Consider the following 12623-nt stretch of genomic DNA (forward strand, 5'->3'; position numbering starts at 1 on the left):
GGGACACTGAGGCTTCCCACTCCTGAGGTGAGTACCCCCCAGGGGAACTTTTTTCGTTACAGGTTCTCTTTAACATATGTAGCAATTTTGGTGACAATAGCATGCATGGGGGCTTTGCTATTCACGCCCAAAGTCGACACAAAATTATGCGTAAATAATTGCAAAATTACAAATGATTATCAAAATCAATTGAGTTAATTACGTATAGGCATACTTGTGAAAATGTATGCAAAATTATGCGTAATCTTAATTAACTGATTATGATCATAACTGAATTCTTGAACCTTTGGGAGACATACTTTTCCCAACTAACTAATAACTTGAGTAAAAACCTGATGTGAAGAGGTAAGGAGTTACTCTTACAGACAATCGTCATTACATTTTTTGGTGAGGTTGTGTGTCAATAATGTTTAAAAGGGGAACAGTAAATTCGGGCGCCTGAGGCTAGTGGACAAATCGGGCGCCGCCATTCACTCTTATAATAAATATCGTTTAATGGGCGCCCGATAGGAAAAAAGGGCGCCGGAGAAAAATAACGTTTTAAAAGCGGCGCCCGGAGACTTAATGTTTTATTACTGTTTCTCATGATTACACATTATTTAATGATTTATACATTTTTAAATTTTATTTTTAAACGAAAAACAGTACAATATTTTTTAAAACATTATTTTTAAACGAAAAACAGTACATTTTTTTTTTTAACATTATTTTTAAACGAAAAAACTAACAGGGGGGTCTTAGGTTTAGGCACCAACAGGGCAGTCTTAGGTTTAGGCACCAACAGGGGGGTCTTAGGTTTAGGCACCAACAGGGGGTCTTAGGTTTAGGCACCAAAAGGGGGGTCTTAGGTTTAGGCACCAACAGGGGGGTCTTAGGTTTAGGCACCAACAGGGGGTCTTAGGTTTAGGCACCAACAGGGGGGTCTTAGGTTTAGGCACCAACAGGGGGGTCTTAGGTTTAGGCACTAACAGGGGGGTCTTAGGTTTAGGCACCAACAGTGGGGTCTTAGGTTTAGGCACTAACAGGGGGGTCTAGGGGTTAGGGGTAGGTACAGGGAGGGTTACTTAGGCACCAACAGGGGGGGTCTTAGGTTTAGGCATCAACAGGGGGGTCTAGGGGTTAGGGGTAGGTACAGGGAGGGTTACTTAGTAATTTTTTTTTTAAACGTTATTATACGTTTCACTATTTAAACGAAAGATTAACGTTTTTACAATTGCCGATTTAATGCACATTATTTAATGATTTATAACTTTATAAAACATTCATTTTAAACGAAATACAGTACAATACATTTTTAAACGTTATCCATGCTTATCGTTAAAAACCCGGCGCCCTTTTTTCCCAGCGCCCCTTTTTAACGTACGCGTTTAAAAGATATAGAATTACACCTCAATGTTGCCCAATCAGTTTGATGGCCTGGCCAGCAATCCCTGAACCTGTACGATTTGAATTTGCAGAGAAAATAAAATGTGATCCAACGAAAAAATTCACCTGTGCAAATCAAAGGTGCATTCCTCTAAGAAAGAAGTGTGATGGCTCAGATGACTGCGGGGACAGATCTGATGAACAGGACTGCGGTGAGTGTGTGAAGATTCTTGTTTATGCAGGCGGTACAGCTGTACACAGGTGAGCAGACTTTGCCATCTGCAGGCTACGAGATTCCAGTGCAGAAAGAACAAATGTGTCTTTGTGCAAACATACAGTATCTGTAACCTTTTTTATTGTCCATCGCTATGTAATAAATTGGCACTTTATACATAAAATACAGTAAATAATAATAATATATAACAGTGAAAAAAAAAATCACATCAAATGGTAATATATATATATACAGGATCTTCTCAAAAAATGTGCATATTGTGATAAAGTTCATTATTTTCTGTAATGTACTGATAAACATTAGACTTTCATATATTTTAGATTCAAATACACACAACTGAAGTAGTTCAAGCCTTTTAATGTTTTTCTTATTGATGATTTTGGCATACAGCTCATGAAAACCCAAATTTCCTATCTCAAAAAATTAGCATATTTCATCCGACCAATAAAAGAAAAGTGTTTTTATAACAAAAAAGGTCAACCTTCAAATAATTATGTTCAGTTATGCACTCAATACTTGGTCGGGAATCCTTTTGCAGAAATGACTGCTTCAATGCGGCGTGGCATGGAGGCAATCAGCCTGTGGCACTGCTCAGGTGTTATGGAGGCCCAGGATGCTTCGATAGCGGCCTTAAGCTCATCCAGAGTGTTGGGTCTTGCGTCTCTCAACTTTCTCTTCACAATATCCCACAGATTCTCTATGGAGTTCAGGTCAGGAGAGTTGGCAGGCCAATTGAGCACAGTAATACCATGGTCAGTAAACCATTTACCAGTGGTTTTGGCACTGTGAGCAGGTGCCAGGTCGTGCTGAAAAATGAAATCTTCATCTCCATAAAGCGTTTCAGCAGATGGAAGCATGAACCCACTTTTGAACCAGAAACAGCGGCGGAAGCGCCTGACCTGGACTACAGAGAAGCAGCACCGGACTGTTGCTCAGTGGTCCAAAGTACTTTTTTCGGATGAAAGCAACTTTTGCATGTCATTCAGAAATCAAGGTGCCAGTGTCTGGAGGAAGACTGGGGAGAGGGAAATGCCAAAATGCCTGAAGTCCAGTGTCAAGTACCCACAGTCAGTGATGGTCTGGGGTGCCATGTCAGCTGCTGGTGTTGGTCCACTGTGTTTTATCAAGGGCAGGGTAAATTCAGCTAGCTATCAGGAGATTTTGGAGCACTTCATGCTTCCATCTGCTGAAAAGCTTTATGGAGATGAAGATTTCATTTTTCAGCACGACCTGGCACCTGCTCACAGTGCCAAAACCACTGGTAAATGGTTTACTGACCATAGTATTACTGTGCTCAATGGGCCTGCCAACTCTCCTGACCTGAACCCCATAGAGAATCTGTGGGATATTGTGAAGAGAAAGTTGAGAGATGCAAGACCCAACACTCTGGATGAGCTTAAGGCTACAATCGAAGCATCCTGGGCCTCCATAACACCTGAGTAGTGCCACAGGCTGATTGCCTCCATACCACGCCGCATTGAAGCAGTCATTTCTGCAAAATAATTCCTGACCAAGTATTGAGTGCATAACTGAACATAATTATTTGAAGGTTGACTTTTTTTGTTTTAAAAACACTTTTCTTTTATTGGTCGGATGAAATATGCTAATTTTTTGAGATAGGAAATTTGGGTTTTCATGAGCTGTATGCCAAAATCATCAATATTAAAACAATAAAAGGCTTGAACTACTTCAGTTGTGTGTAATTCAGCAGGAGAGTACTGTATATGAACATAGTGCAACTAAGCAGCTCAAGGTGGCATACAATAAGAACGTGTATATGGGCTGTTGGTACCACACTGTAAAATTGTAACAAAATGAAAATATAAAATGAAGATAGTTATGTGGTATATACAAGTGGGCTGCTGCCCTCCAGTGGAGTGTAGAAAGTGAAGTCCGCACGATGTCGGTAGAATCAATATGGCTTTATTCAATCGTTACACATAACAAGCTAAAAGCCAGCACCACATGCTGACATGTTTCGGGCGTTACACGCCCTTAATCATAGCCTGCTATGATTAAGGGCGTGTAACGCCCGAAACATGTCAGCATGTGGTGCTGGCTTTTAGCTTGTTATGTGTAACGATTGAATAAAGCCATATTGATTCTACCGACATCGTGCGGACTTCACTTTCTACGGTCTTGGATCTGAGGTCTTGGCAGCCTGCTTTCCTGCACTGTCGGTGAACGGAGGTGTGAGCGGAGTTCCACATTTACAGTGTACCTCCAGTGGAGTATAATAAAAATGCATACTCTAAGAGAGAGCAAAATATACCATTATGGTATAATGTTATCTGCTGTCAAATGTTGTGTAATGTTATCTGTTGTCATTGTTCCTCCTTGATCCAATACATACTACACTATATCGGGCTCTCGGTTTCTCTGAAAATCAATAATGTACAACTACATGTATTTATATAAATATTCAGGGATGGGTACATTTAGAGCAAGACATTGAGAGCAAGACACTGAATTCAGGAACATAGGCACCAAAAGAGAGATTTACAAATGGAAAGCAACAAAAGGAATTTTACAGAGTACACAGATATACAATTATTGATCCTCTGCCCTCAAAACACTCCCAGCAAGCTGAAACTCTAACAGTGATAAAAACTACTTAGTTGCAAAATCGTATTTGGTTGCAAACATTGAGAATACTACCTTTTAAAATGTATAGCATGCAACAAAAGTCTGTGCTGGACCCTTTCACCAACATTGAGGTTCCCTCCCCAGAGAGGGTGTCTATTCCTCCTGTACCAGTCAGCAAGCAAGCAAACATTTCATGCTCTCTGTCCATGTTGCCTTTGTTGCAAAAATGATGTGTTCACACCTAGCGCCATGTTGCTAACAACGTATTGTTCGTATGTCGAAAAAATTTTAACCAGGGACCTCCTGTATCTCTTCTGGTTTCATTGTAGAACACCACCCCTGTGGTTTGTACTTGCTGTATCTTTGCCTCACACCAGAAGCCCCAACACTGATGTTTTTGAATGTACCAATGAGGCTTCCTGTAGGTGTATTAACCTGGACCCGAATTCTCAGTAACAACTTAGCATTAGTAGAAAAGAATAGTGTTTATTTTGTTTTCAGTTATATAGCTTTATTTATAACATTGCATCAGACTGTCACAGTTGCAGTTTAGAATTCACACTCTGGCCCTTATTCAGTTCACTTTTTTGCCTATCACCCAGTTTTCTCCTAGGTGATATTTTCACACCTAATCAATAAAATCCCTTTTACACTATCAGCAAACGAGAGTATTATCAAAATAGTTGTGACATTGTTTTTCACTTTCTTAATATTTTTTCAATTGCAGATTGCAAAAAAAAATATTTTAAACTTAGTCGATAGAAAATTATCTTCTAGGATAAAACTTCACAAAGAAAAAGTGAATTCAATAAGAGCCTCTGGCCCATATTCAATTATTCAGTGATATTTTTAAACTTGTCAATAAAATGCCTTTAAAACCACCAGCAAGCAAGAAAACGCTTAAAACAATTTTGATAGTACATTTTCAACAACTTTTTGGTACTTTTTCAATTGCATAATCTAAAAAGATAGTTTAAGTAGTAGATGAAAATGTATCTCCTGGGAGAAAACTTAAAACAAAAAGTTAATTATAAGCAGTCCTCTGTCTTTTAAACTGTAAAGCAGAGCAGAAGTAGTGACTATTTGAACTTTCCTGCAGTAAAACCTTATCTCAAGCTGTCTCTCACTTTTTCTTGGCTGTTTAGGCTCTTCAGATAAGCTTGATCAAGTTGTTCAACTAGCTCAGAGAAGCTCTTTTGCATCGATAACAACTCAAGTGTTTCTACTCTTCCTATACTGAAAAACAGAAAGGGTCTAGTATCATATATGAATATGTTTATCCCTTCATGTCACATGTTGCTTCAGATTTACTTTAAAGAGAGTCTGAAGCCAATTTAAATACTTGTTTTTACCTGTTATTTATGTTAAGGATTATGGCCAGTGCTAAAATGCAGTATTTTGGCGGCAGAATAAGGTCTTTATACCCCCCAAATCCCTGAGCAAAAATCCACAATTTACCAGGTTGTGGATTTTGCTGCCCGGGGAGGCAGAGCTGCCTCCATTAGCATCAATCTGTGCTGATCGCCGCCTCTCCTTGCCCTTCTCTGTGAAAGAAGACTGAGAGGGGTGGGGAGAGGCGGCCATCGGCAGAGATGGACGCAAGTAGGGGCAGAGCTGCAGCGCAAAGCTCTGCCTCTACAGGAAGTGCTCCCAGATTTTTGCCCCAATTTTGGGGGGGGTATAAAGCCTTTGTTCTGGTACGAGAATGCTGCATTTTAGCACTGGCCAAACAAGTATTTACATTGGCTTCAGACTGAACTGTGGTTTTCTGGCTGAACTGTATCTACATTTTATTTGATGAATGATGTGGTGGTCAGAAATGTTTGGACAGAAAAGATAATTTTAGACCTAATTTTTCCAAAAGTACAAAAAACCTTTATTAGTAGCCATCAATGTGACACATGATCAACACAATAGTTAAACTGTAAGCATTAAAGGGACTCCGAGCAGTGCAGAAACTATGGAAAGATGCATATCATTTTAAAGCTCTCTTTCTCCTCTTTCCAATGATATATAAACCACCACCCTACGTCTTTTCGTTTTCGCTATTTTCGCGATTGAAATTGCCGCGACCGCGATTTCGATCGCGAAAATAGAGAAAACCAAAAGGTGTAGGGCAACGATTTAGGTGTCGTCAGAAAGAGGAGAAAGAGAGATTTAAAATGATATCCATCAAGCCATAGTTATATTGTATTACACAGGACGACACTTTCCCCATTATGCTGAATGCAGCTGCTGACTTTGACAAAAAGTCGCCCTGTGTAATACAATGTAACTATGGAAAGATGGATATCATTTTAAAGCTCTCTTTCTCCTCTTTCTGAAGACACCTACATCGTTGCCCTACGCCTTTTAGTTTTCTCTATTTTCGCGATCGAAATCGCGTCCGCGGCAATTTCAATCGCGAAAATAGCGAAAACTAAAAGGCGTAGGGTGGCGGTTTATATATCATTGGAAAGAGGAGAAAGAGAGCTTTAAAATGATGTGCATCTTTCCGTAGTTTCTGCACTGCTCGGAGTCCCTTTAAAAACACACACATGTAGGACTTCACAAACTTCCCATCATCCATCCAAGGGGTTCCAAGCCACACTCACACCCACACTTACATACATCCTATGAATACATTTTGCTGAGTACTGCCTATATAAAGCTGCAGCTAGCCTGCATGCTAAGCTTTTTAAACTTTCTAAGCTTTGACCATGGTATAACAGCCTTATAAATCCAGAGGAACTGATCAGCTATAAGTGTAACAAGTGCCCGGCCAGTATGTCTACAGTCCAAAGCAGTTGCTTTAAGCAGGCATGGATTCCTTCAATAAGGTAGTGATTTATCAGAGACAAGACATGAAACACTAAGCGATTAGCAGTTCCAACTTTGGTTTGCAGTGTGTATGCCAAACAGGGCCGGGTCGAGGCAGAGGCGAGAGATGCTCCAGCCTCAGGGCACAGTGTAGGAGGGGGCGCACAACTCATGCAGCTGTCATTCCTAATTGTGTTTGTAGCAAAGAGAAATAAGAAAAGGACATACATGGCAGTGACTGCAAGCAAGATAACTAGAGATTAAGGGATTGGTGGGGTTGGGGGCACTGGGATACCTCTTAGTCTAATAGAAATCAGTTAGTGACGGCTGGGGTGGGAGGGATGGAGGGGCGCACTTTGGTGTCTCAGCCTTCGGTGCTGGAGGACCTTGTCCCAGCTCTGATGCCAAAGCGTTAGTTATGGCCATGCAGCAAAAAAGCACTAGCAGTCTTATTCAAAAAGCTTGCAGGATTAGTATTGCAGCATGTGGTGGTCAGGCCAACTTAATGTCATCCATGGTGATGAATAGGGAAAGGTGCACACATGAATCAATGAATGTAATCTTATATTCTATGCCTGATGCTTCTTGCAGGACCTCCAACATGCCCTCCCGACAGATTCCAATGTGGTGACCGAATGTGTATTCCCAGCATCTGGCGTTGTGATGGTGACCCCCACTGTAGAGACAAATCAGATGAAACAAATTGTGGTGAGCAAATAGCTCAAGCCTTTCCACGAATCCACCGAACATGCCACAAGAGAAATAATATATACACCACTGCTCACTGTGTAATTACATTAGAGTGGGGACCTGTGGCTAGAGATGTCGCAAACGGTTCCAGGCGAACTTCGGTGGTTCGCGTTCGCCTACCAAAGGTGAACTTTCCCGGAAGTTCGATTCGTCCCATAATGCTCTATTGAGCAAAACTTTGACGCTCTCCATCACAGTCAGCAGACACATTGCTCTCAATGCTGGAGGCCCCCCCTCCTCCAAGCAAGGTCCTTATACCATTTGACTCACTTGTCTGCCTACACTAATTAGTTAAGAGACAGCTGCTACACACTCTGCTAGGGAGATTTTAATTAGCCTCTTGTGGGTCCCTCCTCCGGGTCTCATCTACCAGGGAATTCCAGTATTTCAAAAAACAGCTTACGTACTGTGATGGGGATTTGAACCCTGGTCTCAGTGTATGGTAGGTAACTAACATATCCATTATACCACCAATACTACTAGCTGAGAGTAGCTGAGAGTAGCTGAGAGTAGCTGAAAGTAGCCTAGCATGTACCATTTTTTTCTCAATGCAAGAGAAAAATTAGACAAGACAAATAACATTTATATCACACTTTTCTCCTGGCAGACTCAAAGCACCAGAGCTGCAGCCACTAGGACACACTCTATAGGCAGTAGCAGTGTTAGGAAGACTTGCCTAAGGTCTCCTACTGAATAGGTGCTGGCTTACTGAACAGTCAGAGACGAGATTCAAACCCCGGTCTCCTGTGTCAGAGGCAGAGCCCATAAACATTACACCATGCAGCCACTGCATATGGATATGTAGCCAGACATGGCCTTGCCTTTTGTGTTCAACAGTTGTCCAAAGAGAACCCCAGATAGCCAGGTAGATTCATATCTCTCTCTCTCTCTCTCTCTCTCTCCCTCTCTCTCTCTCTCTCTCTCTCTCTCTCCCTCCTCTCTCTCTCTCTCTCTCTCTCTCTCTCTCTCTCTCTCTCTCTCAGGGATAGTCACCGCTTTCCGCAGAATTGTAATTTGTAATTATGCACAATTTTCATGTTACGAAGTTGCGAGTAAAAGGAAATGAGGCACATAAGTGCAATGATATGCAAAATTACAATGTGACATTATGAATTACTACAAAATGAATTACCAATATTCTGAAAATTACAAATGACGTAATTGCAAATTACGGTGCAAAATAATACAAATGTGAAATATCAGCTCATCACTATTGGTACACATGGTAACTTGCATAAGCACAGCAACATAACAGCCCATACAGGCTTTAGACTTATGTCTCCAAAACTATCATTCTTAAACATTTGGGAGAGACATTTCTCATTTTCAGCACATAACATAACTTGGGCAAGTAGCAATTGACCAGTTTGTATTTTTTTTTGTCTGTTATTTTGCTTTCCCGTATAGTGGGGGACCTCCTGCTCCTTTTCCAACCCTTTCCATATGATAGCTGCTGGAGTTGGAATGACTGTTGATATAGTATGTGAGTGGCATTGGCAGCTGAACTCTGTTAGTCTGAAGCCCTTCCTGCTCATATCTCTCAGGGCAACATCCCACTTCTGTGTTTATAGAAATGCATTTTAAAAGCATTTTAATGTGTTTTACAGTGTTTTAATGCATTAACCACCTGAGGACTGCAGTGTTAACCCTAAAGACCAGGCCCTTTTTCTTGAAATTGGGCACTGCAGCTTTAAGGCCAAGCTGCAGGGCCATACAACTCAGCACACAAGTGATCCCCACCCCCCTTTTCTCCCCACCAACAGAGCTCTCTGTTGGTGGGGTCTGATCACTCCCCCAATGTTGTTTTTTTTAATAAATATTTATTTCTATTATTTTAAAATAATGTGTTGATTTTTCTTATTTTTTTTCTTTGCAACCCTCCCTCCCCTCGCCAGCCAATCAGTGTGATTGGCTGTCATAGGCTTCAGGAGCGGAGCTCCGCCTTCCAAGTAGAGACTTGCGTGTACAGCCTGTGCGCAATCTCCTGATAGCCCCATAGACAGCCGTTCACGCCATTCGGCGTGGAGCGGTCCTGGGGCTGCCGCACTGCTCATGCCAATTGGCGTGGAGCAGTTGGCAAGTAGTTGTAATGTATTTAAACATGTTTCAAAATGCTTAAAAGGAGATTTTTTTTTCTATGCGTTTTTATAATCGCAGCAGTGAGCTCAGGCCCTCAGTTTAAAAGGGAATCTGAAGTGAAAATAAACTTATGATATAATGAATTGTATGGTTAGTTAATTTAAGAAATAGAACATTAGCAGCACAGAGTCTCATTATGTTTCCAGTACAGGAAGAGTTAAGAAACTTCACTTGTTATCTATGCAAAAGAGCTTCTCTGAGCTCCCCGACCAAGCTTGGTCGGCTACAGTGCTGTTTTCTGAAGCACTTATCTAAACCTTTTTCTCAATGTTTAGAGTATAACACAACGTTATCATAGAAAAGCTATGTAACAAAAAATAATAATATGAGACTTTTTTCTTCGGTGCTAATGTTCTATAAATTTTCCGTAAAACACATACAAGTCTTTATATCATAATTTATTTTTATTTATTTTTTAACTTCACTTTAAATTACTATATAATCTCCCCTCATGTCCCAACATCTTCCAACCAACTAAATCCCTATTTTGTAAAATGCTATTTGTGGTTTATGTCTTAACCCCACTCCACCTCGCCCCCCCCCCCCCGGACTGTAAGACGTTCCTGACCCTAAGATGGTCATGGTAAGATTCTGCATAGCTAACCAGCCTAGGCCAGAGGTCTGAATCTGTGGCTCTAGAGCTGTATGTGGCTCTTTAGCCATGTGAGTGTGGATGTGAGAGAAGCTGGGGCTAACCTGCCATTATGCTCTGCCCCCCCCCCCCCTCATTTAGTTGGCAGTTGGTGCAGTCCAGCCCGCCGAGCCCTGAAAAACCCTCTATCTCCTCCCCTCTGGGCCTCTCCACATCGGTGCCATGTGACTGTGAGAGCGACCGAGGCTGTACTGCACTGCGCAGACTTTGCAGCCTTGTTCAGAGCCTCCACCAGACTAGTCCTGGACTCCGCCAGCAGAATCAGCAGCAGCGAGATGTAACGTTACGCTACCCAGGCTGCTGCTAGCAATTATAGCTCTTAATGTGTTTGATGTGAACGGGCGGGCCGAGCACTACTAGGGGGCCTCATGTTCCATAACTAGTACACTGCTGAAAGGTCTAAAGTTACCCAGTCTAAATTATTCAGATTGCTTGGGACTAAAAGAACCAGCAGGAATCTACATGGTTTATTTTGGTGTACCTTCAACTTATATAATAGGAACAAATAAGAACTGTATACCGTAATAAACCGTGTTGATCTCTGCTGGATCTTGTAGGCTGAATAATGTTGACTGGCCAACTTTAGACCTTTCAGCACTGGTTGGTACATTGCTGAAAGGTCTAAAGTCAGCCCAATATCAACCTGTGAGTTAGCCCAGTGTCACCCCATGAGTCAGCCCAATGTAACCCCGTGAGTCGGCCCAGTGTCAACCTGTGAGTTGGCCCAATGTCACCCTGTGAGTCAGCCCATTGTCAACGCGTGAGTCTGCCCAATGTCACCCCGTGAGTCGGCCCAGTGTCACCCTGTGAGTCGGACCAATGTCACCCTGTGAGTCGGCCCAGTGTCACCCCGTGAGTCGACCCAGTGTCACCCCGTGAGTCGGCCCAATGTTACCCTGTGAGTCGGCCCAATGTTACCCTGTGAGTCAGTCCAGTGTCACCCTGTGAGTTGGCCCAATGTCACCCAGTGAGTCGGCCCAGGCGACACGTAACATGATGAGTTAAACATGCGTATGTACAGTGCATAACATGTTAATAACCAAGCTGTTTTATTTCCTTTATTTTGCTGCCTAAAAGAGTTAAATTTTAGTTGTGGAAGTGACAGCTTCTGTCTTGTCGTAACCTTGTTGGGAATATAGTTAACAGCACTGATAAGCAAATTACCGCCATAAAGGTTTTCCTGGCAGGATACCACTTCTGAAAGCAGGGGGAGATAGGGAAAGGTCAATAGTTCATGTATTTTTATTTAGGAATACTTAATAGGCTGCAACTGAGCAGAGACACCAAAACACTAAATCTAGTTTGTGAATGTTTGAATATAAAATAATATAAATCATGGGATAACTAAAAAAAGGACATTTTTAGGAGCAGGAGGACAAATACAATTGTTTATCTCATTAGTTTATTTTTACCTCGGGTTCACTTTCAAATAACTGTTCAATTATCTTATTGTCTAGGACCATGAGGTTGGTGTTGCATCATCCCAGAATAATTATCTTTGCCCAAAAAAGCATCAATAAAAAAATCTTGCTGTTGCCTGACCTGGAGAAAGGGCTTTCTTCTGATGTCCAGTGGTGGAAGTGACTGTGGAAATACCACATCATTGGATAAAGTGACTTTCTTCTTTGATTTGCTCTGCTGATTGTAATATTTCTGCTGTGCTATAATGTAAAGCTAACCTGTACTGAAAATTAAAAGTCAAAATAAACATACACAAGTCATACTTACCTCCTTTGTAGTCTACTCATCAATCTCTTTCTCCTCTCATGCATCCTGTTTGGCCACTGTGATCAATGGAATTCTCCTTCCTCCATTTTGAAAATGGTCATTACCCCATAACAGCTTCCTGGTCAGCACACTGTTAAACTGTAATATCGCCCACTTGAGCCATAGGGAAACATGGAAATCAGTTGTCCATACCTCGCTGTGACAATGGATGATTGGATTAGGACTGCAGACTCTAATGTACAGTACTGTATTTGTTGTCCCATAGAAAACTCACCTTCCCCACCCTCTGGAGACATCAGAGATACACCTTATCAGCCTAAGGCCATTCACTATTTAGGCTGCTGAGTGGTTGGCTCTCCGCAGGAGGCA

General features: G+C 41.7%; 1 protein-coding gene across 9 annotated transcripts in view; it reads left to right on the plus strand.

Moving 5' to 3' along the window:
* LOC137543610 (coagulation factor XIII B chain-like) overlaps window positions 1-12253 on the plus strand; it is a 214306-nt gene extending 202053 nt beyond the window's left edge. For 7 of the 9 annotated variants that reach the window (XM_068264713.1, XM_068264715.1, XM_068264720.1 and 4 more), the window contains 3 exons: window positions 1458-1577; window positions 7577-7693; window positions 11984-12253. In XM_068264713.1, the coding sequence (XP_068120814.1) occupies window positions 1458-1577; window positions 7577-7693; window positions 11984-11991 (245 nt within the window). In that variant the 3' untranslated portion in view covers window positions 11992-12253. The remainder of the gene's footprint in view (window positions 1-1457; window positions 1578-7576; window positions 7694-11983) is intronic. The other 2 variants (XM_068264719.1, XM_068264722.1) reach the window with 2 other exon arrangements.
* Window positions 12254-12623: the final 370 nt, after the last annotated feature.

The sequence above is a fragment of the Hyperolius riggenbachi genome, unplaced genomic scaffold, assembly GCF_040937935.1.
Source record: "Hyperolius riggenbachi isolate aHypRig1 unplaced genomic scaffold, aHypRig1.pri scaffold_117, whole genome shotgun sequence".
Lineage (NCBI taxonomy): Eukaryota > Metazoa > Chordata > Amphibia > Anura > Hyperoliidae > Hyperolius > Hyperolius riggenbachi.